The following is a 26,421-nucleotide window of genomic DNA, read 5'->3' on the forward strand; positions in this document are numbered from 1 at the left end:
TTCCAGCTGTACTCCCCATTACTGAGTGGGGTGGATGGATGAGATGACCTCTAAGACTTCTTTCCCAGAGCCATGCTCGATGTCCAGTATGCGTCTTCCCTAACCTTTCCTGTTCCCTATATTCCTGTCTGCTCACCAACATGTACCCTCGGATTTCCCTCGGGCACCTGTGGGCGCCCGGTGGCTGACACTGTGTCCAGCCTGTCCTGGCCTCACTGCCCCTCACCCCCAGCTTCCACCCATTGTCAGACTCGGGGGTGGCACCAGATTCTTCCTCCCCCCATGGAGAGCCCTCCTTCCCCTCCCTCGCCGGTGGCAACAGAAATCAGCTCAGGATGAAGGCACTCTAGCTCTCGCGGAGGAACTGGGCATGCTCAGTAGCCGGGGCAGGTTTTGGTCGCGAGTAGGAGGATTTCGCACTACCCCGGCCATGGGGGAGGGGCGAGCAGCCAGGACGCCGCCGCCGCCGCTGCCGCCGCCGCTGCTGTTGCATCTGCACTCGGGGGCCGCAGGCGGAGCTCAGCATTCCACTCACTGGTGCAATAGGACAGCTTAGCTCCTTCGGCAGAGAAGCCGGTGGCGCGACCGCGTCCACAAGTTGCTGGGACCCGGATCCCGAGCTCTCTCCTCCTCCTCTCTCTCTCCCTGCCTTTATCCTCATCCCGGTCCCTCCCTTCTCCCACACGGGTGGCTGTTCCTGCTGCTTGGTTAGGGACAGAACGCACTGCCCACTAACCCAGAAAAGCAGATGTAAGCAAGACCCCCGCCCCCAGCCCCCCGCTGCTTCCAATCGCAAATCAACAGTGTCTTCCTGCGCCTCTTTTCTGCCCTATCCCAAAGGGTCAAAATATGTGGCAGCCGGCAACCGAGAGACTGCAGGTAAGCAAGCAGGGAGGGAGACTGGACGGGCTTTGCTTGACTGGGCGCGCAGAAGGGAGAGGGGAGAGATAGAGAAAGCACAGGAAAAGAAGCAAACGGAACCGTAATTACAGGGGATGGATCCTGGGCTCAACTGCTACATTTGGTTCAGAAGAAAAAAACATGTAAGATGGGTTGGTCAGGACTTGCCTCTACCAGCTCAGTACGGGGCCATGCACCTCATCAGTGTTTGTTGTGGATGATGAAATAGACCCAGAGAGATAAAGGGGTGTGTGTGTGTATGTGTATGTGGAGGCTGGGGGGCTTCTTTCTTTACACAACTTTTAGCTGGGCGCTGTATGTGTGTGTGTGTGTGTGTGTATGTGCGTGTGTTTGTATATCGAATAGGACCTTCTTTCCAGAGTTTTTTAAATTGCATTCCACCGACAGAATTTACTGGTCTGGGGTTAGGTTTCTTGAATCCAGATGTTTTTTTCTGCCTTCAGGAAAGACAGAACAGATGATTTGCGAAAGCATCCGTTTTGTCAATATAATTACCAAAAAAAAAAAAAATCACACACACACACACACACACACACACACACACACACACGCTCTGTTTAGCTTGGTAACGTGATGTTATTTTGTTTCTGGTTTTTGGCCATTCCCCCTTTCCCCTCTTTTCCCTCTTCTGCAAGTCAGAAGTTAAGAGTAGCCTGGACTAGTCAGGTATTGGGTCATCCCCTCAGCATTCAAAAGTTTTCATTGACACGAGCTGAACGGCAAGCAGGCATTAACTGCGTTTGACTTACATTCCGGTGCCAGGGAGTTGGGGGTGGGAGGCGGGAGGCAGGAGGAAACGGGAGGGAAGGGGCATTTGGGCACTGGCCGAAAGTTGGACAAGTGTGCTGGTTTCATCGAGGAGCTTGCATTGACACACATTGAGGTCTCCGGCTTGCCCTTGCTGCTGGCTTCTACCCCTGCCGTTAGCTCTTAAATATTCTCCAGATGGACAGGCAGATCAATTGCCAGATGAAATTTACAGAATCTCGCAGACAAACTTTTGGCAGGCCTGGAGCAACATTGTCTAATAGTAAATTCCGAAGGATTGTTGAAGTGGCAAGATTAAAAAAAAAATCGAAACCCCCAGATTTCCTTCAGGATCGAAAGTGGTTAGGAAGACCCGAGTCCCCTGGAGCTGGTGTCAACAACTTACTTTGTAGTGTACTCTTTAACAGGGGGAGGGAATACCCAAACATAGAGTTAAGCCTGTTATTTCATTTGCGTGTTAGCCCTTGAAAAAGGGAATGGGCATGCCAAGTTCTTCAATATTTGATTTTAAAGGGAAAAAAATCGAACAACAAATAAATAAAATATCCAGGAAACTGTGAGGCTCTAATTTCCTTACTTCACCCTCCCCACTCCATTATCTTCCAAAGGGTGTCCCAGAAGCCTTAGTGCAGATTTAAGATGGCACTAAGATTTTTTTGGGACACCCTGTATTTATTTTTTAGGTATTCTATATTTACTTATATGTATACCTATTACTCTTGATAGAATAAAAGTTCCTAGAGGGTAGGAACAGTTTTATTTTTGTCTTTGTATCCCCATTGCTTGTGCAGTGCTTCATGTAGGCGCTTAATAAATGCTTGTTGAATGATCCTTTCAAAGGAAAATTGGACTTCTTATAGGTGGAAGAGGGGTTACCCTTACCAGATTTTTCCATGCTCAGTTTATCTCAGCAACAAGTTGCAGTGAAGGGCTTCATTCAGGTGAACTTCTCCAAGGATATATATTATGTATATATGTATTTTGTATATGCATGTGTGAGTATATACACATTATACATACCACACAATGCAGTATAGATATAGATCGATGTTGATATATCTATGTCTGTATGCACAATACATATGTATGTATATGTACATAAATGTATGCATATATATAAATATTTATATAGACATACATATATACACATACCTGTATACATACGGAGGCTCAGATAAGGTTAAGTGTCTTGCTCCACATCAGACAAGAGTTGAATCCAGGGCCCTCTGACTCTAGACTAGAGGAAATGCTTTTTAAGGATAGCTTGTCAGTCCCACTGTGTCTCCATCACAGTAGTGTAGTAGGTATATGCATTGGCATGGATTTCTCATTCTTCCTTCCAAGGGGTCCTTTTTTAGGTGTCATTAATGTCCTGAATGAATCATCTCTTGGGAACTCTTGTGGGGGAAATTGCCAGAGTCCTTGATGCTTTTCCTGTGGCTGGGTATTCTTATGCTTCTGAGTTTCTGAATTTTTGTCTATTTAAGTTATTCCTACCCGGCCTGTTTTACTTAGGAAAGTGTGTGAGCTCCAAAGTACATGACCCTTGGCAAGCAACCTCTCCTGGCTTGTGTTCTAAATGGTGATATTCCCTTACTAGAAATATCCACTTTCTTTTCTATGAAATGTACAAATGTGTTGTTTGGAATGATTTCTAGAATGATTTGTGCTTGCAGTACATATATTTCATTTTGAAGTGGTCCCTTGAAATATATAAGGGATAAAATATGCTTTATGCCTTCCTTAGCTAGGACAACAATACAGTTCACTGTGGATTAGAACTGTCTTGGTTGAAAGTTATTTACTGACACAGGACTTGCCTGACAGTCCTCGCATACGATATACTATTAATGGTTTTATGTTTCTTTCAAGATAAATAAAAGTACAACTTTAGCTAACCCTCTAGTTCTAAAGACAGTTTGACTGATAAAGAACATTTTAATCAGATTCTTATTTTTTGGAGGTGGAGGGGGACAATTTATGGTGAGGGAAGGGCGATTAAGAATTTGCTAGTGACAAAATCAAATTTGTGGTGGGTTGTGGTTCCCTTTATTACATTGTCCCTCTATTTTTTAAAAATTATTTATTGGCACAGAAAACACCATAATGCAGAAAGAAAAAAAAAAAAACTTCTTCCCTGGGTACCTGAGACAGCAGGATGCTTTCCTGTGCCTGGAATTCTTCACAAAGAGAATGGCCCAGGTGGACAAGATTGGATGATCCACAACTTTATGTCTCTGTAGAGCAGAGCCCAGCATGTCTCTGTTCTTTCAGGCCCCACTGACTTGGAAAGAGCCCTCTTTGTCCCCTCAAACATACTTTATTAATATTTAATCCAAACATACATATTCAGAGGGGCCAAAGTGAAGGAGAGGAACTGAGGAAACAGAGAGCTCCCTTGTGGGATGGTGAAATCAATTTGTAGTCTCTAGACCAAATATCCAGAAAGAAGAGGGGAAAAAATAAAACTAGTGATTTTCATTTATTCCTTTTCTTAGTTAGATGTCAGTTCAAAGGTTTTACTTCTCTGGTATTTGGGTCCAAGAGAGTTGACTGGGCAGAGTGCTGACGAGAACTGACAGCCAGCTTTGACGAGGTCTTTATTATTTGAATCCAGCAACTTGCATCCTGGCTCAGGGGGTGGAATCCTTGATCTGTTTTTGTTGTTCCTCTTGCCAATCTCTTTGCCAAGGAGTGTAATGGTTATGTTTTCAGCCTTGGGGTTTAGCTCTTTTCCCCTGGGTACGTGAACAGGCAGAGAGACCTGTTGCCTTAAGTATGACCCTTCCTCTGCTGGGTTATTTCCCATTCAGTCACGCAAACTGCCTCAAGTCAATCTGCTGCCTTGGATTTTAACTTGGCTCAGCTTCCTGCACTCTTGCTCCTGCCCTCAGTGGAAGTTACCCCCATTAAAAATATAACCGGATTAAAACTGGGTGTGAGCACTTAAATACCAAGCTCATCTTTCTTATAAATGACAACATGATTGCTTTCCTGTTCACCTTCTATCATGCACAATGAATTTTGGCTTGGAGGAACTGAAAGGATTATGAATTGTTGAAAGAAGAATTGAATGGAGTGCTTTCCTAAGAAAGCAAACAGTTTCCTTTTCCTTCCTTTAAATAATGTAACTCAAAACCCTAATTTTTATAGAGGAAAAATCCCTATCTTTAATGCTGTCCTGGGTAGACTAAAATCTGTATGGGTTTTGTAGTTGTCATTGGAAAAATTCTGTCCCTTAGAAGAAATTGACTTGTGATTTTGAACCGACAGAGAAAGTGGGTACAGTTAACTGCAATCATAGGGAGTGTTCTCTCTTGGCTATTTCTTTAGTGACCCTATTATCTATATAATGTTGGAGACTAGCAAAGGAATAAGGGGTGGAAGAGAAAGACCAACATAGCAAATATTTAGGTAAGACCTAGAGATATATGGAATGTACAACCCTCCCACCTCCCCCATCCCTGCCAAAGTAGCCTCTATGAGGGGAGGGAAAATGCTGTTCTTTTGTTCTTTTTTTTTAATCCTTAGCACACAGCATGGCACCTTATTGGTTCAGACATGCTATTTCAACAGTGATGGAACACTCTCAGTGTGGAAACTCCCTCCACTGCTACATTTACACAACTTGCTATAAGTTAAAGTCCTGGAGAGTTGCTTGGTGATACTGAGAGGTTGTAACTTGCGCATGGTTAAGACCAGGCCTTCTAATCTAGGCTCCATAGATAGATTTCAGAGGGTCTGTGAACTTGAAATCAAGAAAAATTATGTTGTTATTTCCATCTAAATGGTTCTCTTTGCAATCCTCTGTATTTTATTTCATGCATTTAGAAACATTATTTTGAGAAGAGCAACTGGACTTCACCAGACTACCAAAGGGGTTCTGTGATATAAAAATGTTTATGACCCCTAGTATAGACACGGCTAGTATGGATCAGAAGCAGGACTTGAAGTAAGGTCTTTCTAGATTTGACAGGGAACCTTAATCTATTTCTCTACCTCTCATTTTGTATATAATAGGTGTTTAACACTTGAATGCATGAATGGGTTTATGTTATGCTTTATTGAAAGTATAATTATGATAGCTTCTATCCCCTACTCTAATGTGTTATGTTAGTAAAAAGTTGGTACTCGAGTGTCAAAGTCTTTGGCAATGGAGCAGCTTGACGGGCTCATTGAAGCCAGGAAGATTTCTTCAAGGATGGGCCCAGCAATGGGCTGTCCATCTTCCATTTCTGCCATTAGCCATCTGGTGGCTCCCTATCAGCTGCAGGACCAAATACAAAATGCTTTGTTTGGGATTCAAAACCCTCCATAACTTCCCTAACCCCCCACTCCCACCTTTCCAGTCTTCTTATACCGTACTCCCCAGCATGTACTATGTGATCCAGTGACATTGGCCTCCTTGCAAGTACCCTAACTAAGACTGCCTCTCTCAGCTGCTGGCATTTTTTTTTACTGTCCCCTATGCTTGGAATGCTCTTCCTCCTCAACTCCATCTATTGGCTTTCTTGGTCTCGACTAAAATCTCATCTACAGGAAATCTTTCCCAATGCCTTCTTCATTCTAGTGCCTTCCCTCCCTTAATTATGTCCTATTTATCCATGTATATGGCTTGCTTTATATTTGTTTGCATGTTGTCTCCTCCCCTTAGACTGTAAGCTCCTTGAGGGCAAGGACTGTCTTTTGCCTCTTTTTGATTCCCTAGCACTTAGCACAGTGCCTGGCATATATACAGTAGGTGCTTGGTAAATGTTGATTGATTGATTGTAAAGCTGACTTCACTGAGTTGAGAGGCTCATCTGTGGAGTGACTCTGGGCTGATGAATTCTTTGCCCAAAGCAACTCTTAACTATTTCCTAAGTTATGGAGGAAATGTAAAAAGAAAGTCCATACTGATGACATTTCATATCCTTCAGATATTAAAGCCTCCATTGGAAGAGTGTTTTACAGTGCTTTAGAGGCAGCTAAGGGAGCATAGTGGATAGGCTACTGGACCTGGAGTTAGGAAGCCCTGAGTTCAAATACTGACTCAGACCCTTATTAACTATGTAAGCTTGGGCAAGTCACTTGATGTTTTGGGGGTAACAGTAGCACCTCCTGTACAGGGTTGTGATGAGAATCAAATGAGATAATAGTTTTTGCTTTGTAACTTTAAAGCGTGACATAAATACCATTATTATGATTATCATCATGATGTATTGTGAGACCCTTTTTAGATACATTTTCCGTATTGTTTTTTTTTTAGTAGGAAGTAGACATTTCGAGTACTTTTAATCTCAGGTCACACAGCCAGAGTCTTTTGACTCAAAGTCTAGTGATCTTTCCATGTCATTTTCCAGCTGCTCAAGGATGGTGCCTTAGTCACCGACAGCTTACATAACCAGGAGGCATGATCTCTCTCACCAGGTATGTGAGAATCATAGACCTTCATAGCCGAGGGATGTTACCAACCATCTGATTCAATCCCTTTGATTTTTGCAAATGAGGAAACAGTCCCAGAGACTTCCCACAGATCACCTGACCTGATGACAGAGCCTGGATTGTGATCCCACTGTACCCCATCCCCCCTTGCATCTCTAGTCGAGTTGTTTGCCATGTCTTCCATGGGACTGAACAATATCTTTTGTAGGAAGTTATGGAAAGTGAAATGAGAATTTTCTGTCATGACTTAGTTTTAGTTTTCTGAGGGGCTTGCTTCCCAGGCTCCTCCTTATCCCTTTACCCCTTCACTTCTGTTTTGACTTTCCTTTTGGTCTTTTGCTATTTGTTAGCACTTCTAAGAGTGGGGTAGATTAGGGAGGGAAGAAATTCAGATTATTCCAGCCTTGCTCCTTAATAGTTCTGGTAGAAAGTTAGTTGATCAGCTAATATCTTAGAGCAGGGCTTCTTTGTCATTCACGGGTCATGGACCCCCTTGGAAGTCTGGTGATGCCTGTGGACCCCTCTTCAGAATAATTGTTTTGAATAATGGAAAGAAATGCTAAATTTCAGTTAGAGGTTATTGAAAATAAAGATGCGATTCCCCTCTCCCCCCATTTAAGTTTGTAGACTCCCTGAAATCTATTCACAGAGATAAAATTACAGTTTGGGGGCTTCAAATGATGCGTGGTTGTATTTTTGATGATGTAAATGTTTATATAGATATGTTTATTCCCCCCCAATTCTCCCAAACTCAAAACACCCCCCCCCCTTCAATTCAAGGGCATAAATTATTTCATTTTTTACTTTCGTGTTCTTAGCAACTTAGCATACTACCTGGTACACAGAATGTGCTCGATAAATGCTAGTTCATTGATTGAATGTTTCCACTCTGTGCTTAGTCACCTCTTGATTTCCAATATTTATTTGAAAAATTGAATATCTAGTTCTATATCTCTTATGCTTTTGTCACACCCTCTGAAACACCCAATAAGGAGAATTGGATGAGGCCTAATGGACTGTGAAACAATACTGCCAAATCTGAGGCTATCTCAAGCCTAATGAACATTAAAAAAAGAGGAGAGGAAGTAAGGAAAACTGATCAAAGGAAAAAGAAGAGTCTGATTATCACCCCCCCCCCCCACTGGGTCTGCAATGGTAGTAGAAAATGATGAAACTCAATTTAGAATCAAAGAGAGTCTGACTACCTTTCATAAAGACAGTGGGACAGTAAAACTTTGTTTTTTAGTTGTGTGTCCAACTCTTTGTGACCCCGTTTGGGGTTTTCTTGGCAAAGATACTGGAGTGGTTTGCCATTTCATTCTCCAGCTTATTTTACAGATGAGGAAACTGAGGTAAACAGGGTTAAGTGACTTGCTCAAGGTCACACCGCTAGTGTATGAGGCCAGATTTGAACTCATGAAGATGAGTGTTCCTAATTCCCAGTCTGGCGCTCTATGTACTAGGGAGCCATCTAGTGCCTTACATTGAAACTGCAAATGTCTAAAACCCGTGAAAGGATTTACAGGGCTCATAACTGGTCGAGTGGAATGACTTTTTGCTCTACGGTGAGAGGACCCCTGGTTCTCATCCCTGCTCTGCCACTTATTACTTGTGTGACATTGGACATGTCACTTAACTTATCTGGCCCTGTTTCCTCATCTGTGAAATGAGGGGGTTGGACCACATGGCCTCTAACATCCCTTTTAACTCTAGATGTCAAATTCTGTGGTCCTCTCACCTCTATATCTTAAAGAAAAACAGAAACCAAGGCAGCCTCTGAAAGTGGTTAGTGAAAAGATCATGAAGAATGATTGATTGATTGATTGATTAAAAAAATTAAATGGTATGTTTTAGGTACTGTGGTAAGCACTATCTATGCACTATAAAAGTGGAATAATCACTCCCCTCTAGGTGCTTCTATTCTAATAGTGCTGACAACATATAAAGAAAAATGGTACCCAGGAAAGGGAGTTTTGATCTGGGGAATCTGAAGGATGGTGAATAAATCAGTGCACCTTTCCCAGAAACAATGGTAGCATTGATTGGTTTATTATGCACAACAGAAGAAGTGGCAAGTGACCAGGATGGGTAAGATTACAAGGTGGTATGGATGTCTTTTGGTCTAGGGTAGTCAAGATGTAGTGTACTAGACAAGTTTACACTTATTAAGACTTTAGGCAAGGCAGCTCAGTTCCAGGAAAGGAGTTCCAAGGCTGAGTGGATTAGCTTCTGCAGGGACTGAGTGGAACAGATTTGAGAGAAATCAGAAAGAACTAGGATCTGGTGTTGCACAGATCAGTGGACCTCTCATCAGTCTTGTTTTCCTCAGCTTTAACATAGGAATAGAGCATTGAATGTTGGTTTTGGCCAGGGCCAGCATGACACAAAAGCTTGTTTGGGGGATAATATGAGGTACTTTGGAGACCCTAAAATACTACACAGACATAAAGTGATGATTTTTTAACACCCCAGATTGCAACTAAGGACTCTTTAGGTCAACGACACCATTCTGTATTCCTTGAAAAGAGTACCATAGCAAATGGAGACAAAGAAATCCTGTTACCAGTCCCAGTGGAATAAAACTCTTGAAGGAATAAGCTATCGTCTTGTACATCAGCTGAAGTTTAAAGGGATATTTAAGAATGTCTTCAGTCAGAGTGCCTGCCATTTATCCAAAATGGATACCTCAGTTGTTGTCAATGAAAGTTAATTATGGAACCAGTCTATGGTCTAGTTCATAAAGAACATCCCAATTTGGAGAAGTTTGACAGAAGACTCACTCCCAGTCATTAGTCCCACTAGAAGTGGTGTGTAGTTTTTCAACCAAGTAGCTATGTAAATTTTTGCTGATATTCTTTTGAGCTTATTTATCCTGAAGGTCATTTTGAAGATGACTTTCCTAGGAAAACTTAGAATTATTGATAATCTAAAGCTCCACTGGCCCCCTCAATAAAATACTTATCTACTTCTCTATTTTTGTGGGTCGGTCAGCAAAAGTTATTTGTAAAGTGATTTGTAAATTGCTAAGCTTTCCAAGGAAATCATTAATCCTCTGCTTCTTATTACCTACTATAAGATTTTGATACAGTATTGTGTTATCTTTGGGTGTCGTAGAACTCATAGATTTTGTTTTATGGCACGAATCTGTACCCTCCTCCTTTTCCTAATCCCTGATTTGGACTTACCCTTTTATTCAGTTAGACATGCTAGCAGAAGAAAGGTTCTGCAAAACGTTGCAGTCCAAAGACATCTGGCTATGTGCCACTATAGTCCATGCATAGCAATTAGAAGACTTATTTATGGTTAGCAGATAAAAGTTGCCCAGAAAAACTCATTTGGATGACAGTGTGTTTCTGTGGGGTCTTGTGGAACCAAGACTTCAAATAGAACAAGAAGAGATGATTGAGATGTTTATCTAAAGACATAGGCAGGGCTTGTTTATATGAGTATTTTGCTGTGGGTCCTGAGTTGGTTACCAATCATGGCTGGAGCCCTGGAGTAGTCATCCTTCTCTATACCACAGACCCAGCACCCAAACCAACAGCATCAGAGAAAGGGCACAGACCATCTTTGTTCTTTGGTACATTTCAGCCCTTGCTGAGATATTAGGAGCTGCTTCATGCACACACAGTGAAAGTGACGGATCTTGCCTGGCTCCAAGTGCTCATGCATTGTGAATCAGAAGAGCTTTATCATTCCTCTATGTTGGGATCCTCTTCTTGCTGCGATGACAAGTGGGGGAGTGTGCCAGGAAGATCTCAATTAGCAGGGCTTTCCAATAGTTGCTGCCTAGAAATGCCAAGGGTCATTTCATTTATGAAAATATCTCCCTTAATTCAGCCAGTAACTGTCACCTCTGGAGCAGATGAACGCAAGGTTCAAATCCCTGCTAGTCACGACTTGGATTTTCCTATGTTAAATCCTGCCTAGAATGCAATACTCAACAGCCCTATATCTAATGAAGAAGCTGGGTTGCTGGCTCTGTTTAATAATAAGCTCTGGTGGGTTCTGTGATGTCTAACTAGAGCTGTGTTCTAAGTGAGGCTTCCCTTTCTCCTTTCAGTCTGGCTTGCTTTGTAGGAAGGTTTAATTTACTGAATGCAATAACCTTTAAAAACTGGGATGGAGGTGTTAATTATCTAAGTTTATGTTTGCTGAGCACAGCATGTTTGAAGTTGGATATGTCTTAGGACATGGTGTTGCCCTGTTGCAGGACAGAGTCATAGGATCATAGGCTTTGAGTTGGAAGGAGCCTTAGAGGTCATCCCTCAGTATATAGATCAGGAAACTAAGCACTGAGACGTTAAGGTATGTGCCCAAGATCACACAGGTTAGAAGTAGATAAGTAGGGATTTGAACCCAGGTCCACGGACAACAAATCTGGTGCTCTCTCAGCTGCGCCACACTAGAATGTTTCATTTTTCTCTCTGTTATCTCCAGAGCCTAGCACAGTGCCTGACATAGAATAGATGCTTAATGAATCCATTTCAGATGGAATTCAATTAAATTTGGAGGTTTCTTACCTTCCTGTATCCTGGATGCCAAGAACTGTTGGTGACATCTATAGAAAACTGTCATGCTGGTTGGTGGTGGGAGTTTGTGGCAGGGATAGGAACCCCAATCTAACTTCTTTTGTTCTTTCTTTTCTTGTCTTCTGATATACTTGGGTTTCATTTTTGCAGCATGCCATTTATTTAAGTTCCTGCTAGGGAAGGACATATAAAGGAAGATTAAATGTTGCTTTAAAATTAGACTTGCAAACACCTTCTCCCTGGGAAAGAGTAAAGAATAATGATGCTATTTACCTCACCTTAGAAAGGAAGGAAACAAGCATTTATTAAACATTTACTATGTGCCAGTTACTGTGCTAAGCCCTAAGTGGAAAACAAGTCTTCTTCCTCATTGACTCTCTTTGTCCCTTCTTCTGTCTAGCAAATAAACAAACAAGCAAACAAACAAATACGAGTCAGTAAACTTTTAGATGATTAATAAAGATAACATGTTACTTTAAAATCAGATTCACAAGAGCTACTTCCAGGGAAATCATGAATATTTCACCTTTAGGTGGAAATCTACTTTCTTTCCCCTAACTTTCTCTGTCTCCTCCCCCAACCCCTGAAAGAAAAAAAAAATAATTACGGGCTAGTAAAGTTCTTGCGACTTATCTGCAAGGCTCTATTAAATTTATGACTACCGCTTGATTATTCACATGTGAATAACCCATATGACTTGGCATGTTCTTAGTGGCTGTATCATTTAAATGGTTGGGGGTTGTGGTCTGATTTCTAGTGTCAGGGCTTCATGTCTCCTAGCTAGATCCTGGTGGGCAGGCAGCCTTCCTCCTGGAATCAGGAAGACCTGAGTTCAGATTTGGTCTCAGGCATTTACTAGCTGTGTGTCCCTGGGCGAGTCACTTACCCTCAGCTTGCTTCATTTTCCTCATCAGCCAAAGGGAGATAATAATAGCACCTACCTCCCGAGATTGTTTTGTGGATCAAGTGGGATAACATCTATATAGTGCTTTATAGACCTTGAAGTGCTGTATACATTCTAGTTATCATTATTATTGTCATCTAGCAGAGTGGCCATGCTGATGGATCGGGGGCCATTGGTCCCCTCCCATTGGGGGAGTTAGTCCCAGAGCTGACAGCATACTTTGATTTTTCTCCACCATCACCCCAACTATGTGATAGTTCCAACCCTTGTTTTCCAGTCCCATGGGATGTTTGTTCTGTTGCTTGATTAGAATTCATCCACCTGAAACCTTTGATGAATTCTTCTCAGAATTAGGGTTGATGTGACCCACTTTTCTGATAGAGAGAGAGAGAGGGAGAGGGGGAGAGAAAGAGAGAGAGAGAGAGAGAGAGAGAGAGAGAGAGAGAGAGAGAGAGAGAGAGAGAGAGAGAGAGAGAGAAACTGACAGAGACAGACAGAAGCAGGAAATAGAAACAGAGAGAGATACAAAAAAAAACAGAAACAGAGACAGAGACAAAAGCAGATACACACACAAATGTATATAGACAGAGACAGAGAAAGGGAAAGAGAGACAAAGACAGAGGACAGACAGACACACACACACACACACATACACATGGCAAGACAGAAACTCACACACAGACACACAGAGAGACACAGAGAGAGTAAGGAATAGAGAATGCTCCAAAAAGTGATTATAATATATGTCCCTTAAATAAAGAGAAGGCCTCTGAGAAATATAGTAATTATTAGCTTTATGAGATAGTTGATTATGTAATTAACACATCATAAAGGGGTGAGAAAGACGTTTGCTGCCTCTGTATAAAGACAGAGACCAGGGGCAGACTGGACTCTTACAACAAAGCAGACCCTGATTCCTGACCACTAAGGCCCAGTTTCCCAGGCAGCAGCCCTTGCCTATTTTCTCTTCCCTAAGTCAGGCTGAGTGCCAAAAGTTCGCGTAGCCCTGTTGGAACTTATTGCTCTGGAATAGTCTGGTAGGTAGTGAGTGACCAGGGTGAATCCTGACTATTTAGTAGTTGGGTCACTTTTTTTCTTAGTAGGTTTTCTTCCATGTTGGGTATTGTTTTGTCACAGAACAAGGACTTTTATGGGACTTGAAGTCTGGAACATTTGGGTTTAAATCCTACTTCTGCTGTGTGACCACAGGAAGTAAGGAAGGAAACAAGTATTTATTAAGCACCTACTATGTGCCAGGTACTTTGCCGACCATTTTACAAATATTATCTCATTTAATCATCACAGCAACCCTGGTAGGTAGGTGATATTATTATCCCATTTTATAGTTGAGGAAACTGAGGCAGAAAGAGTTTAAGTGACTTTCCCAAGGGCTATACAGCCAGTAAGTGTCTGATGCTAGATTTGAACTCACATCTTCCTGACCTCATATCCAGTGCTCTATCCACTGCACCACCCAGATACCACAGGCAAGGCATTCTGGGGCCCAAACTATGCTGGGAAAGTCCCTAACCTATGCATATTTGTTTACCGGGTCATACGATTATTGCACTTGTACACTAGAGAGTTCAAAGAAAGAGGGAAATGTTTATGACAACTCTTTTTTGTTGTGGAAAAGAACTGGAAATTAAGAGAGTGAGTGAGTGTGTGTGTGCGTGCGTGCATGCGTGTGTGCGTGGGTGCAGGATATGCATCATTTGGGAAATGACTGAAGAAATGATAGTCTAGGAATGTAATAGAATAATAGTGCGTCATAAGAAATGATGTCAGGGATGTGTCTAGAGAAGCCTGGGAGGATTTACATGAACTGAAGAAGAGAGCCAAGTGAAGTTAGTCAGAACAGTTTGTACTAACAACAATATGGTAAAGATGACTTTGAAAGACTTAAGGATTCTGACCACTACAGCATTCAGCCCCAATCCCAGAGGTCTGATGATGAAGAGTGTTCCCTGTCTCCCGACAGCCAGTCAGCTAACATTTATTAAATACTTACTATGCACCAGGCACCGTGCTTGTACCCAAGATGAAGAATGATGCATTTTTACATGTCTAGTGTGGGAATTTTTCATGCTTGCCTGTGAATATTTCTTAAAAGAGATTTTGCTTTTCTTTTTCAGTGGAAGGGAACAGGTGGGAAGGAGGAAAAATAAATGCTTGTTAATTGAAAAAAATTAAGCTTCTCTAAGGCTCAGTTTCCTTACCTGTAAAATGGGAAAAATAGTAGCTATAGTGTAGTCTCACAGGACCGTTGAGAGATCCATAAGAGCTACTGTTGAGAAAGGACTTTACAGACTTTAAAAGTTCCAAGTAAATGTGATTATTTCTCTTCTGTGATTCCCCTTTGTCAGTAATGGAAGAGAACAGTGTGGTGTAATGGGAGATATGCAACCTCAGAGTCACCTACAAGTCCCTGTTGTGGTGCAGCTGTAATCTGAGGCAAATCATCTCACTTAATGACTCAGGCAGCTCTTGGAGAACCTGAATCCTATAGCAGATGCTGGTTCTTCTTCTTCTTCTCCTTCTCCTTCTCCTCCTTCTTCTCCTCCTTCTCCTTCTCCTCCTTCTCCTTCTTCTCCTTCTTCTCCTTCTCTTCCTTCTCCTCCTTCTTCTTCTCCTTCTCCTCCTTCTCCTTTTCCTTCTGCTCCTCCTCCTTCTTCTCCTTCTCCTCCTTCTCCTCCTTCTCTGTTCCACTTCATTCTTCTTCATTATTTGGAGGGGGGTGTTCCTCATCAGGAGTTCCCAATTTCAGTGAAATCAAAGGTCAAGTTGTCCCTCTGGGCTTCCCCTACCCCAGCCTTCCCCAAGCATGGAAAAAGATACCAATTGGAGATAAATGACATGCTACCCTTGGCAAACTTATAAGTCCGGTTGAGGGCATGATGATGAATTATAGCATACGAACTTGGGTTAGGAATGAGTATTGTTACAAAGCTTCTCTTCTTTGCCATGAGAGAGATCTGCATCAGCATCAGGGCACCAGTAGTTTGTCTCCCCCTCCCTGCTTTCCTTTCTCTCTCCATCTTTATCAGGAGGGATAAAGTTGTATGTGCTTGGACCTAGGCCAGGGATTGGTTAAATGGAGCCCTTCCTCATTGCTGAGATCCTCCCTAATCTTTTCATGCCACATCCTTCCAGAAAGATCCTTTGCAATCCTAGGCCTGTGGCTGAATGACTATAATCTACTGTTCACCGGAATCTTACCCTACCATTTTTATTTCACCGGTTAAAGCATGCTGAGGGTGTTTTGACTCCCCAAAGTCAACTTTTAGCGCAACTCTGCCTATGGTACGGGGCCTCGGGGGCCTGTCGGGTAATACTTATGATTGTGGGTACAGCTGTTCCAGTTGTTTTCTTTGTAATTTGTTCTGAAGAGCCTCCCAAAAGAACAGAGTTGGTAGCTGTTGGCCTATGACACAGATGGGTGGCATTTCCTGTGGCATTTTAATGCACAAATCTTTTTTGGATGCACTTGTTTGTGCCAATGTAATTCTCCCTATATACAACAGCCCAATACAGCAATGTTGCTACTCTTCCCTACACTGAAGAGGAACATGAGAGTAAGAATAGGGAAGGCAAGAGAGGTGGGGAGGGGGATCTTTGCAGAAGAACAGGTGCTTCTGTGACTTAATTGTTGCCCATTTATTCATCGGATCCTAAGATTTCATCAATATAGTTTTGGAAGGGACTTGGCAGCTGCCATGTAGGACTCCTTTATTTTACAGAAGACTAAATTGAGACCCAGAGAGGGCCAGAGCCTTGTCTAAGGTCACAGCAGTAGTAAGTAACAGAGCTGTGATTCAGACCCATCCAGCTCTGGCCCCACTGTACCATGCTTGAGATTTGCATTATTGGAAAAGGAAAATTCTCAGGAGTTTTTATTTTCCTTTGTCTTAACCAGAATCTCTGTCTCAAGCAGAATTACAAAGCTCTCTCTGTCTCTTTCTCTGGGTCTCTCTTTTTCTTTCTCTCTCTTCCCCCACTCCCTCCTCCTCTTCATTTAGCTCTTGACATAACACCTTGTATTAAAGTAGCCTCTGTCATCTCAGGCTCTCAACCCAATTGCTGATTTAGTAAGACAAAGAATGCTGCCCGACGCCTGCGAGAGTGGAAATTGGTTCTGTGGTTGAGTTTCCCAGTTATTCTCAGACAGCACAGAGGATTAAACATTTGTTTGGAAAATGCATTCAGACTAATTCTGCCAAGCCTCCTGTTAGACTTGATAGTCTGTGAGAACCAGGCTCATTTAAGTCAACTTGCCATTCCATTCTTCCTCAAATGCTAAAAAAATACAGAAGAAACAGGGATAATCATTGATAATAACCGCCATTTAGTACTTTTGCCAAGTACTTTACATTTCCTATTTTATTTGAACCACAAAACAGCTTTGTGAGATAGGGATGACAAGGACTTGAAATCAAGAGACAAGTATTAGCTGCCTACTGTGTGTAAGGCCATCCTCTTGGCTCGCTTCTTAAACAGGCCTATTCACTGAATGGGTGTTGCCTCACTCAAAGTGAGACTTGGGAAAGGCTTTAACTTAAAAAGGCTAAGGTCTCCCATTGTATCCTGGGCTATTTCCAGTCATCCTAATCTATATCTGGCCCCTGAATCCAGATGGCTCTGGAGGAGAAAGTGAGGCTGGTGATTTTGTACAGTTCTCCCTCATTCAAATCCAATTCATTTGCAAGTCATGTCATCATCTTCCTGATGTCATGGTCCTCTTTGAGAAGGAAGGACAAATCCACAACTGCCAGCCACTCAAAGATGGAACTTGATTCTAGAGGTGGGGCTGGGGTGCAGCGTGTCTGTGTGTGCGTGTATAAATATGAAGTATATACAAAGAGAATGAAGCAGCTACCTGGTTTAGTGAATAGAGTTCAAATCCAGTCCCAGACACTTAATAGCTATGTGGCTATGTGACCCTGAGCCAGTCACTTAGGTCTGTCTGGCTCAGTATCCTAATGTTTAAGATAGGGATAATAACAGCACCTACCTCCCGGAGTTCTTGTGAGGATCAAATGAAATATTTATAAAGCTGTTAGCACAATGCCTGGCACATAGTAGGTGCTTTATAAATGCTTGTTTGCTTCTGTCCTATAAACTATGAGGAACCAGGAAAGATCTCATATAGAAGGTTAAAACAGTTGCTGTGCACTTTGAGGAGTTAAAGATTCCATGGAGTTACTATTATCTCTTCAGATTATCATTACTTTTACAGAGGAGCGAACTGAAGCTGAGATACAATGCAACTTTGCCCACAGTCATACAGTTAGTAAGGTCAGATGTGAGATTTGAACCCAGTTCTTCATAACTCTGAGTGTGACATTCTGTCACATCTTATTGCCCACCAATGATTGGAAGGAGATTTGACTGGATCCCTGGGTCCAGTCTTTGGTCAACAGCAGTGTGCTCCAGAGAGACTGGGATGGGAACCTGAATTCTGCCACAGTCCAGTTTTTCCTCAGGAGTAAGGTTTTAAATGGTTTAATATAGAGATTGGGAAACTTTTTTCCCCCTTCTAATTGGGTCACTCATGTCCAGTAAAAAAATCTATCAAGACCAACATACAAATAGCAAATTAAATTAGCGTTTTATTTCTCTCCCTAGGGAGAAAAAGAAAAAGTGTTCTGCTCACCCACATTTCAAATTAAGATCAAGGAACATAAAGCATTATTGAATATATGTAACAAGCATTAAAAATGTACTCCCAAATGTTCACTTGGGGTACAGAAGGTGGGGATGAGAAGGGAAGGGGAAAGGGACATGGAAGAGAAGCGGGGCAGGAGTAGAGAGTGATGCTGCTTGGTTAGAATAGCCAATTGGATTCAGTCAGAGGACCCCATTTGAGGACCTAGAAGGCCACATGTTCCCCACCCCTGGAATAGTCCCTTTACCCAGAGTGGAGGGTGCCATGCAATGAGAGATAGCTCACCCATTAGCAGAACCCCTGCACTCCCAAGCAATTCTCTCAAGCCTGTGTTTTCCCTTATCTGATCTATTTAAGATTGGTGTGCTTGTAAGAGGTCCCAGCTCAATTTGTCGGGCTCTTTATAAATGCTAATAACCTCCACAATCTGTGGGTCATCTGGTGGCTAGGCTACTCTGAATAGAGTCATCTTTAGTCCCAGAGGGACAACATAGGGCATGGCTAGAGTGCCGGCCTTGGAGGTAGGAAGACCTGGGTTCAAACCCTGCCTCCAATACTTAGTAGCAGTTTCTGTATCAGAAAAATGGGGATAATAGGAGCTGCTGTACCTTCCTCACAAGGTTGTTGCGAAGCTCCATGGGATATTGTAGGCAAAGGGCTTTGCAGAGCTTAAAATGCTCAGGTATAAATGTCTGTTATTATGGCTATTTCCATGGGCCAAAGTCGGGGCCCAGTTAGCAATGAGGTGGACCAGATATGTACAATGACTTGCTCCTGATGTAGCCTTCTTGTGTTATATCCATGCTGGCATGTATCTGCTGTCCTCTGAACTAATGACTGGCTGGAGGAGCCCACTAGAGGAAAAAAAAAGATTCTCTGCTGAAGTCACGGAGATCTTGTCCCCAGCAAAAAGATCTGGCCTCTGGATCCCTAGATGAAGTGATGCCCTGGAATTAAAAGCCATAGACTTTTTGAATTGGGAAGGCGCTAAGAGATTATCTATTCCTATAACTAAGACTGAAGTAAAGTGACTGTGCCTAGGTCACACAGAACCTAGGACTCCTGACTCCCAGTTCAGCACTATTGGAGAAGCCAAGATGATAGTTGGGTTTGCACCCAAAGTCATAAAAAAGGAAGCTGTTGATTTTGGTTGTCTCATAATGAACGGTGACATCATGAGTTTAGGTCACTTATGGCATTTTCCTAAGTCCATTCTCTGGGGAGGCTTGTACCCTCCTGGGCAAGTGCTTCATACAGATGCAGAGGAATGAAAAGTGACTTTCCTCAGCCCATTTGCTATATGTTTCCTCTAGAGCAAGGCTTGGAGAGGATTTGCAAGGAGAGGTGGGAGGCTTCTCCTACGCTTGCCTAAATGCAGATCACAGTTTCCTGCATTTCGGGAGCCAGGCAACTGAAATTTCTCATTGTTACGGAGTTGGCTCGTTTTTGTGATTTTAACTGCCAAGCTTCACAAGACTCTGCTTCCAAAAAAGGGAATTTCAGAAAAAGGAGAGTATTTTTTAATTTAACGGGTTTCAACATTTTCCTCACAGATTATCAGCCTATGGAGATCCATAAAAGTCATGCTTCAGAAAGGAAGCCATTTTTAACAGCGATAATCTTAACAATTAGCACTGTCTGGTAGTGGAATGGCCTGCCATGAGTGTGGGGAAGGAGGGTAGCACATTCATCCCTCACTGGTGGTCTTCAAGCAAAGCCTATATGGCCATTTCTTGGGGGTGTTGTAGAAGGATTCTTGGGCAGGTAACAGATCGGACAAGGTGGTCACTCATGTTCCTTCAAACTCTGCTATTCACTGGATCTACTCAGAGAGCTTTCTTAGACTTTTTCCCCCCACCAGGAGCTTACAACCCTTTTTTAGAGCTCTTCTGAATGTCTTGGAGTAAGTCTGCTTCTTCTGTCCTCCCCCATTTCCTCTTTTTACCTCTGCGTACCTCCCATATGAGTAACCTGGCTGGTTTCCTCCAGCACCATCCATGCATTTTTGGGTTCTGAGTATTCTGAAGATTTAAAAACACTTGGAATCTGTTCAAGCTGTGGTTTGAACTCCAAAGAAATTATTTTGACCTTGTAATTGAACCGATTTGAATTGCAGTCGTGGTCTGTCTGCCTCTGTGAAGCCCAGTCATGCTGGGGTTCCCTTTTCCCAGTTGATAGGCCAAATCCCCATAGTGCTCCCTCTGGGTCCAGACTACAGATTCAACCATTCTATTTCCTGATGCCTTTCTCCTTTGTTTTCTTCCTTCTCTTCACGAGTGAAGAAGGGAGAGAGGGAGGATTGTTTTGTGTACTGAATAACAGTAGTGACACTAGTAATTATTATTAAAAAGATGAAAATATGAATTTAAAAAGTGCCTTAAGGTTTACAAAACACTTTCCAGGTAGTATTTCATCTGATCTCCACAATAACCTTGTGAAGTGCTGCAGCAGTAATGATAGAAGCAGCATGGTATTGTGGAAAGAATGTTAGGTTTGGAGTTGGAGGTCCTGGATCCAAATCTCTGTTGCCACCTTATGTGGCTTCTCTGGGCCTCATTTTCTCAACTGTGAAATGAGAGCGGATGGCACAGCCTTTTTTTCCTTCAATTTCCATGCCTGTAAAATGATGAGTCTGGAGTGACCTCTGAAGACCCTTCCAGCTCTAAGTCTATGATCATATAATCTTCATTGGGGCAAGTCGGTGGCTCAGTGGACAGAGCTCTGGGCTTGGAGTCAGAAAGACCTGAGTTCAAATCCAGCCTCAGACATTTACTACCTGTGTGACCCTGGCCAAGTCACTTAACCTTGTTTGCCTCCGTTTCCTTATCTGTAAAATAAGCTGGAGAAGAAAATGGCAATCTTTGCCAAGAAAACCCCAAAATGGGGTCACAAAAGTCAGATGTGACTAAAACAATTGAACAACAAACAACAATAATCGTCATCATACGGATGCAGAAACTGACACAGAAAGAGCTTATGAAGTTTGCCCAGGTTCTTATAGGTAACAGGTATATTGGGAAAGATCTGCTCTCAAGTCTTTCTGACTCTGAAGTCCAGTGCTAAGAAGCCACCCTCTAAGAGTGGCATTTTTGCCACTGATGGGTAATCATTCTGGAAGAAAATACTTCATCAAAATCACGTTCCTTTCATTGGTTTATTATGTCCTACTTAATTTTATTTTCTTTGAGTACCATTTAAAACCAGAAGTCTACTTGAAAAATCCTGTGACTTGTCTGCCAGGAAAGATGATGTTGTTGGCTGTGGAATCCTGGATTCCTGGTACATCCAGGAATCCAGCAAATATGAATGACCACAAATGAGTTCTTACACCATTCTGAAGGTTGTGGTGGCACCATTCAGAAGTCCTGGCAAAGTTGCTTTTGCAAATGCAAACCTGTTTTGTTTTGGTCAAATTTATTAATTCAGTTCAACAAACATAGACTAAATGTCTTCTGTTTAAAAAGAATACGAAGACTGAAATTAAAGACAAACATACTAGTCCCTGTTTTCAAAGAGCTTACATGGCACTGGACACGTACTTAGAAAATGGAATGGAGGCAGAATATGGACTTCTGGGAAAAGGAAGTAGACCTCTATGATTGGAATGTACAGTGCTGAACTGGGAATTTTATTGTGAAATAAGTCTTTGCAAGGTAGGCAGGGGCTAGCGCCATCTTGTTTTTCATGTTGAGGAGTTTGTTTTCTAACTTTGTCAAAGGGAGAGAGAGAGAGAGAGAGAGAGAGAGAGAGAGAGAGAGAGAGAGAGAGAGAGAGAGAGAGAGAGAAAGAAAGAGAGAGAGAGAGAGAGAGAGATCAAAATAGGGTTGGCAAATACTTGGTGATGGGGAGCTGAGGTGAGGGACTGAATTCATTTGGGGCTAACTCATTCCCACATTCCAGAGTGGTGGGGAATGACGTGTGACTAGAAGATCTTGAGCACAGGAAATGTGCACTTGGCTTCTTGTTTGGCCTGACTGACTGAGGTCTGACTCCTGGATGAAGTCCTCCCCGATAAGAGGTCTGGTGTCCAAATATCAGTGTTAGGTAGGCAGGAAAAACTACATAGTTGTTGCTTTTCTTTTCCCCTCCACACATGACTGTTTCCTGGAGCAAGGAGGCTTCTAAATTCATGATGACATGGTCTTAATTCTTATTCAGCAGAGGTAGCATACTAAGCCAGCACTGTTTAGTGGATTGATTATTAGATGTGTGATTTTGGATGAGTCACTCTTTAGGCTTCAAGTTTTTAAACCTGTTTTAATGAAGGGGGATTAGATTCTTTCATTCATTTGTTCATTTGTTTGTTCATTCATCTGTCCAACCATCCACCCACCCATCCATTCCTTAAGCATTTAGCACAAAATAAGTGCTTGTTGAATGATGAATGAATGAATGACTTGGTTGGTCCCTAAGATCTTTTCTAGCTCCAACAGGCTGAGTGATCATGCATGTGAAGGTAGACAAGGCAACTTAGTTGGAAGAATAGCAGTGATACTGAAGTCAAAGACAATGTGTTCTTCTTGTGACAACTCTCTGTCTCTGTCTCTGTCTCTGTAACTAGGTAGTCTAAAGCAAAAAAAAATCTAACTTCAGAATCATTTCTACCCCTAATTATAATAGTAGCTCACATTTCTTTTTATAGTGCTTCACAGTGGAGTTAGACTTGGTGATAGACAGCATGTCCGTTGTCTAAGAACCAGCCTGTCTAATGATGGGGAATGTTTATCACCAGGTTGGCCTCAAGGCCAGGCAGTTTTCAGGTACAGCCACTTTTGAAGACCATCAGTTAACGTCTCCAAGGGTGATGGCTTATATCAAGCACTGAGGTAATCACAATTTACAGAGTATGATCTCTGCAAAAATCTTCTGAAGGAGGCAGAATTGTAAATCCCATTTTACAGATTCTAAATCAGGCACGTAGACAAGCTTGAGTTGCCCACAGTTGAATGACTAGGAGGAAGCACAGGTAGGACATTCTGACCCTCAAGTCCAATGTTCTTTCCATTACCCCATCCTTTCTTAGAATGCTACATGCTTTGCCCAAAGACTATTGCATGCTGACCAATCTCTGGGTTTTTTTTTCTCAAATGTATTGATCTTTTGTTTTCACATAGTCTAAATCTCTCCTTGTATCCCTTCCCTCTCCTCCTTCCCAGAAAGTTAACTCACATAATAATTTTTTAAAAGAGAAAGAAGAGGGGAAAAATCGTAAAACACAAGTAACGCTTTATAAGCAATTTGAGAATCTGTGCAGTTTCACACCTGGGACATTCCCGCTCCCCCACCTGAACGAAGTAGAGGGAAGGAGATGGCTTCTTGTATTTCTTTTTTGCAGGTTCTTTTCGATGTCTATGAGGGTGTAGATCTGCGAATGGCATCTTCTCTAAATCTGACAGTTTTGATATTTTCCATGATGCCATCACCTCGCCGCCAAATTTTAACACTACAGAAGTGTAATGTCGTTTTAAGTCCTGATGATTTTATTGTGCCCTGTTTATTAAAGACAGATCCTTTTTGTCTTGAGTCTGGGTTACAAAGTACTGTCATATATGTAAACAGCTGTTTCAACCCACATGGCCAGAGGGCACACTATCCTGCTGGGTAAGCTTCCAGTCCCAGTGAAACATGTTGTAGTTGTTGGTTAGGAAACAAGGGGGAAAAGTGACTCCTTCTTTTAGTTCAGCCTAGGACAATGTGGATTCTTGAGCCCAGAAAGTGAAATAACCCTGTCTTGGCAAGGCAGGCCTTCTGAATAGAGCCTGGTACCCGAATGTTTCTGGACCCACATTGATGTGTTGATTTAACGCAGGGCCGAAGTCTTCAAGACAGAGTTTTGTGAATTCAGGAAATCCCATCTGGCACCAGTTAGCTTGGGCATCCTCCCACCCCTTAGACTGTCCCCTACCCCTTTCTCTCTATATTCTCTATGCTTCATAGAAAATGAATGTTGTTGGAAGAGTGCTAATTTTGGAAAGTACAGTACTACCAAAGAAAAATTCCAATCAGTGCTTCCCTTGTTGAATGCCTCCTAGGGAAATTATTTTTAAAGGTTCATTTATAGTATGTGGCCAATATCTGTTTTAGGAAGTTGACAGTCTGTCTGAATGATACAGCTCAATGGTTTTAGTAAAGGAAGGCAGTCTAGGGATTGAAAAGTGCAGAGTCTAAATATCCTATTATTTTATGTTTCCCTTCTTCTGCTGCGTTAATGGTAAACAGCACAGGCTTATGGTGATCTCTCTACTCCTTGGCCTGCTGAACTGCAGTTTTTCTTCATAACATAATTTAATGCCCTTGCTGAACAGGGATTTTGACCTGGGAGACATCTGTGCATTCTGGACTGGAGGGGATTTGTGCTGGCAGGAAAAAAATCTATCTCTAGGGCAAGCATTCAATGAAAACTTGGAGGGATTCTTTTGGAAATAAAAATTAATTTGCATTTACAGGAATTCCCAGAATTACGGAATGTCAGAGCTGGAAGAGGACCTTTGGGTTCCTCTAGTTCAGCCTCCTCATTTTACAGCTGAAGACATTGAGGCTCAGCAAAGCCAAGGGCCACATATCTAGGTAGTGAAGGAGCTGAGGCCAAATCTAGGTTTTCTGAGTTTAAATTCAGAGGTGGGGTCAAAGACAGAAGCTTGGTACATTGGAAAGAATTTTGTATCTGGAGTCAGAGGTCCTGGGTTCAGATCCTACTTTCAGTGCGTATTACCTTTGAGCAAGTAAGTTATCCTTCCTGGAAATCAATTTCCTTTTCTATAAAGCAAAGGGGGTTAGACTAGATGGACCTTCCAGCTTTAAATTCACGATTCTATATCTTTCTACCACACCATACGACTGCCATATTTGCACTTTAAATCAGCCTTACTGTGGTGTTTAGAAACAATTCTGGATTCAGTTAATTTGTTTCCCTTTTCTCTACCCCTACCCACTTTATTTCTCTGCCCAGAATTAGTGTGAATAAAATTATTTTCCTTTGTGCATTTCCTTACAGTCCTTGGTTAGCTGCTGAATATTTTAGGCCTAAAACCACAGAATCATTGTTTCATCTTTCCCAAGGGGGGTGTCCCCCACCTCTCCTCCTTTCTTCATTCCTTCTCAGAAACCATTGTGGATTCTTGGTGGCCCAGCTGTCAAGACGATATTGGTCCAGGGTGAGCTTGGCTGCCACTTCAAAGACATTGCAGTTTCTTTCTTCGTGTCTCATTGTTTAACTGTGCAGAGATGTTACAGTATTGGGCCACCGGGACCTTTTTTGGTGGGGATGCTAAAGGGTGCTGTGCAGGGTTACTTCAGATCTGTTTAGGACTTGAAAGAGCTAATAGTGTGTTGATTTCTCATAGGGTCATAGACTGTTATAGCTTGAGGGCATCTTAGAGTTCTCCTAATCCATTTTTTTTCATTTTACAGATGAGAGAAAACTCAGAGAGAAGAGAGAAGTTAACTGACTCTTTTAGTGGTTTTGGATAAAAAAAAAAAACAAAAAACCTGGACCCTGAACCCAGGTTGTCTCTCTCCCAATTCAGTATTCTTTCTTCTATACCATGCTATTCATGAAAAGTACCTTAAAACAGGCAATGCAAGGCTAGAGAGGCTTAATGGGTAGAGACCTGGCCCTGAAGTTGGGGAGACCCAGATTCAAGTCTGCTTTTGACACCTCATTTGGTGACTCTGGGTAGAGGTCTCAACCCCTCAGAGCTCCAGGTACCTCTTTGTTACACAAAACACATACTGATCTGTTTTGATAGAGGGAATTCTTCACCAAGAGCTCCCTCACTGAGGGAAATCATAGGTTCCCTTCCCCCTTCTCGCCACCATCCCTCCTCCTCCCACCAAAAAAATTCAAAGCTAAGGATTCTTAGGTGTCTGGAGCTGTGAAACAAATAATTAGCAAACTCATGCTTAACTGGGCTGCGTTTTATGCTTTTCTTTTGAACTGTAATCATATTTCTGTTTTAATAAGATATTCTGCTTTGATTGAAGTCATTAGCATCTCCGAGTACATAAAAATATTTGGCTTTGCATAAGTATCTTTTAATGTCTTGTGGGCCATAGCAGGGGCCTAGGCTTGGGCAACAATATAATGTTCTTTAAAAAAAAAAAAACTAAATAGATTCTTTCACATTAGCCAGGGTAGACAGAACCCTGAACCATGAGTTTTCTGTATTTGTTATTTTTCTCCCTTGCTTTAGACATTTAGATTCAGA

The 26,421-nt window shown here is 42.2% G+C and overlaps 1 protein-coding gene across 1 annotated transcript in view; it reads left to right on the forward strand.

The window, feature by feature from the left end:
* The first annotated feature begins 379 nt into the window (after nucleotides 1-379).
* Nucleotides 380-26,421, forward strand: part of PID1 (phosphotyrosine interaction domain containing 1) — a 284,907-nt gene continuing 258,865 nt past the window's right edge. The window contains exon 1 of the mRNA XM_036754889.1: nucleotides 380-879. Coding sequence (XP_036610784.1) covers nucleotides 850-879 — 30 coding nt within the window. The 5' untranslated portion in view covers nucleotides 380-849. The remainder of the gene's footprint in view (nucleotides 880-26,421) is intronic.

This window comes from Trichosurus vulpecula, chromosome 4 (genome assembly GCF_011100635.1).
Source record: "Trichosurus vulpecula isolate mTriVul1 chromosome 4, mTriVul1.pri, whole genome shotgun sequence".
Taxonomy (NCBI): Eukaryota; Metazoa; Chordata; class Mammalia; order Diprotodontia; family Phalangeridae; genus Trichosurus; species Trichosurus vulpecula.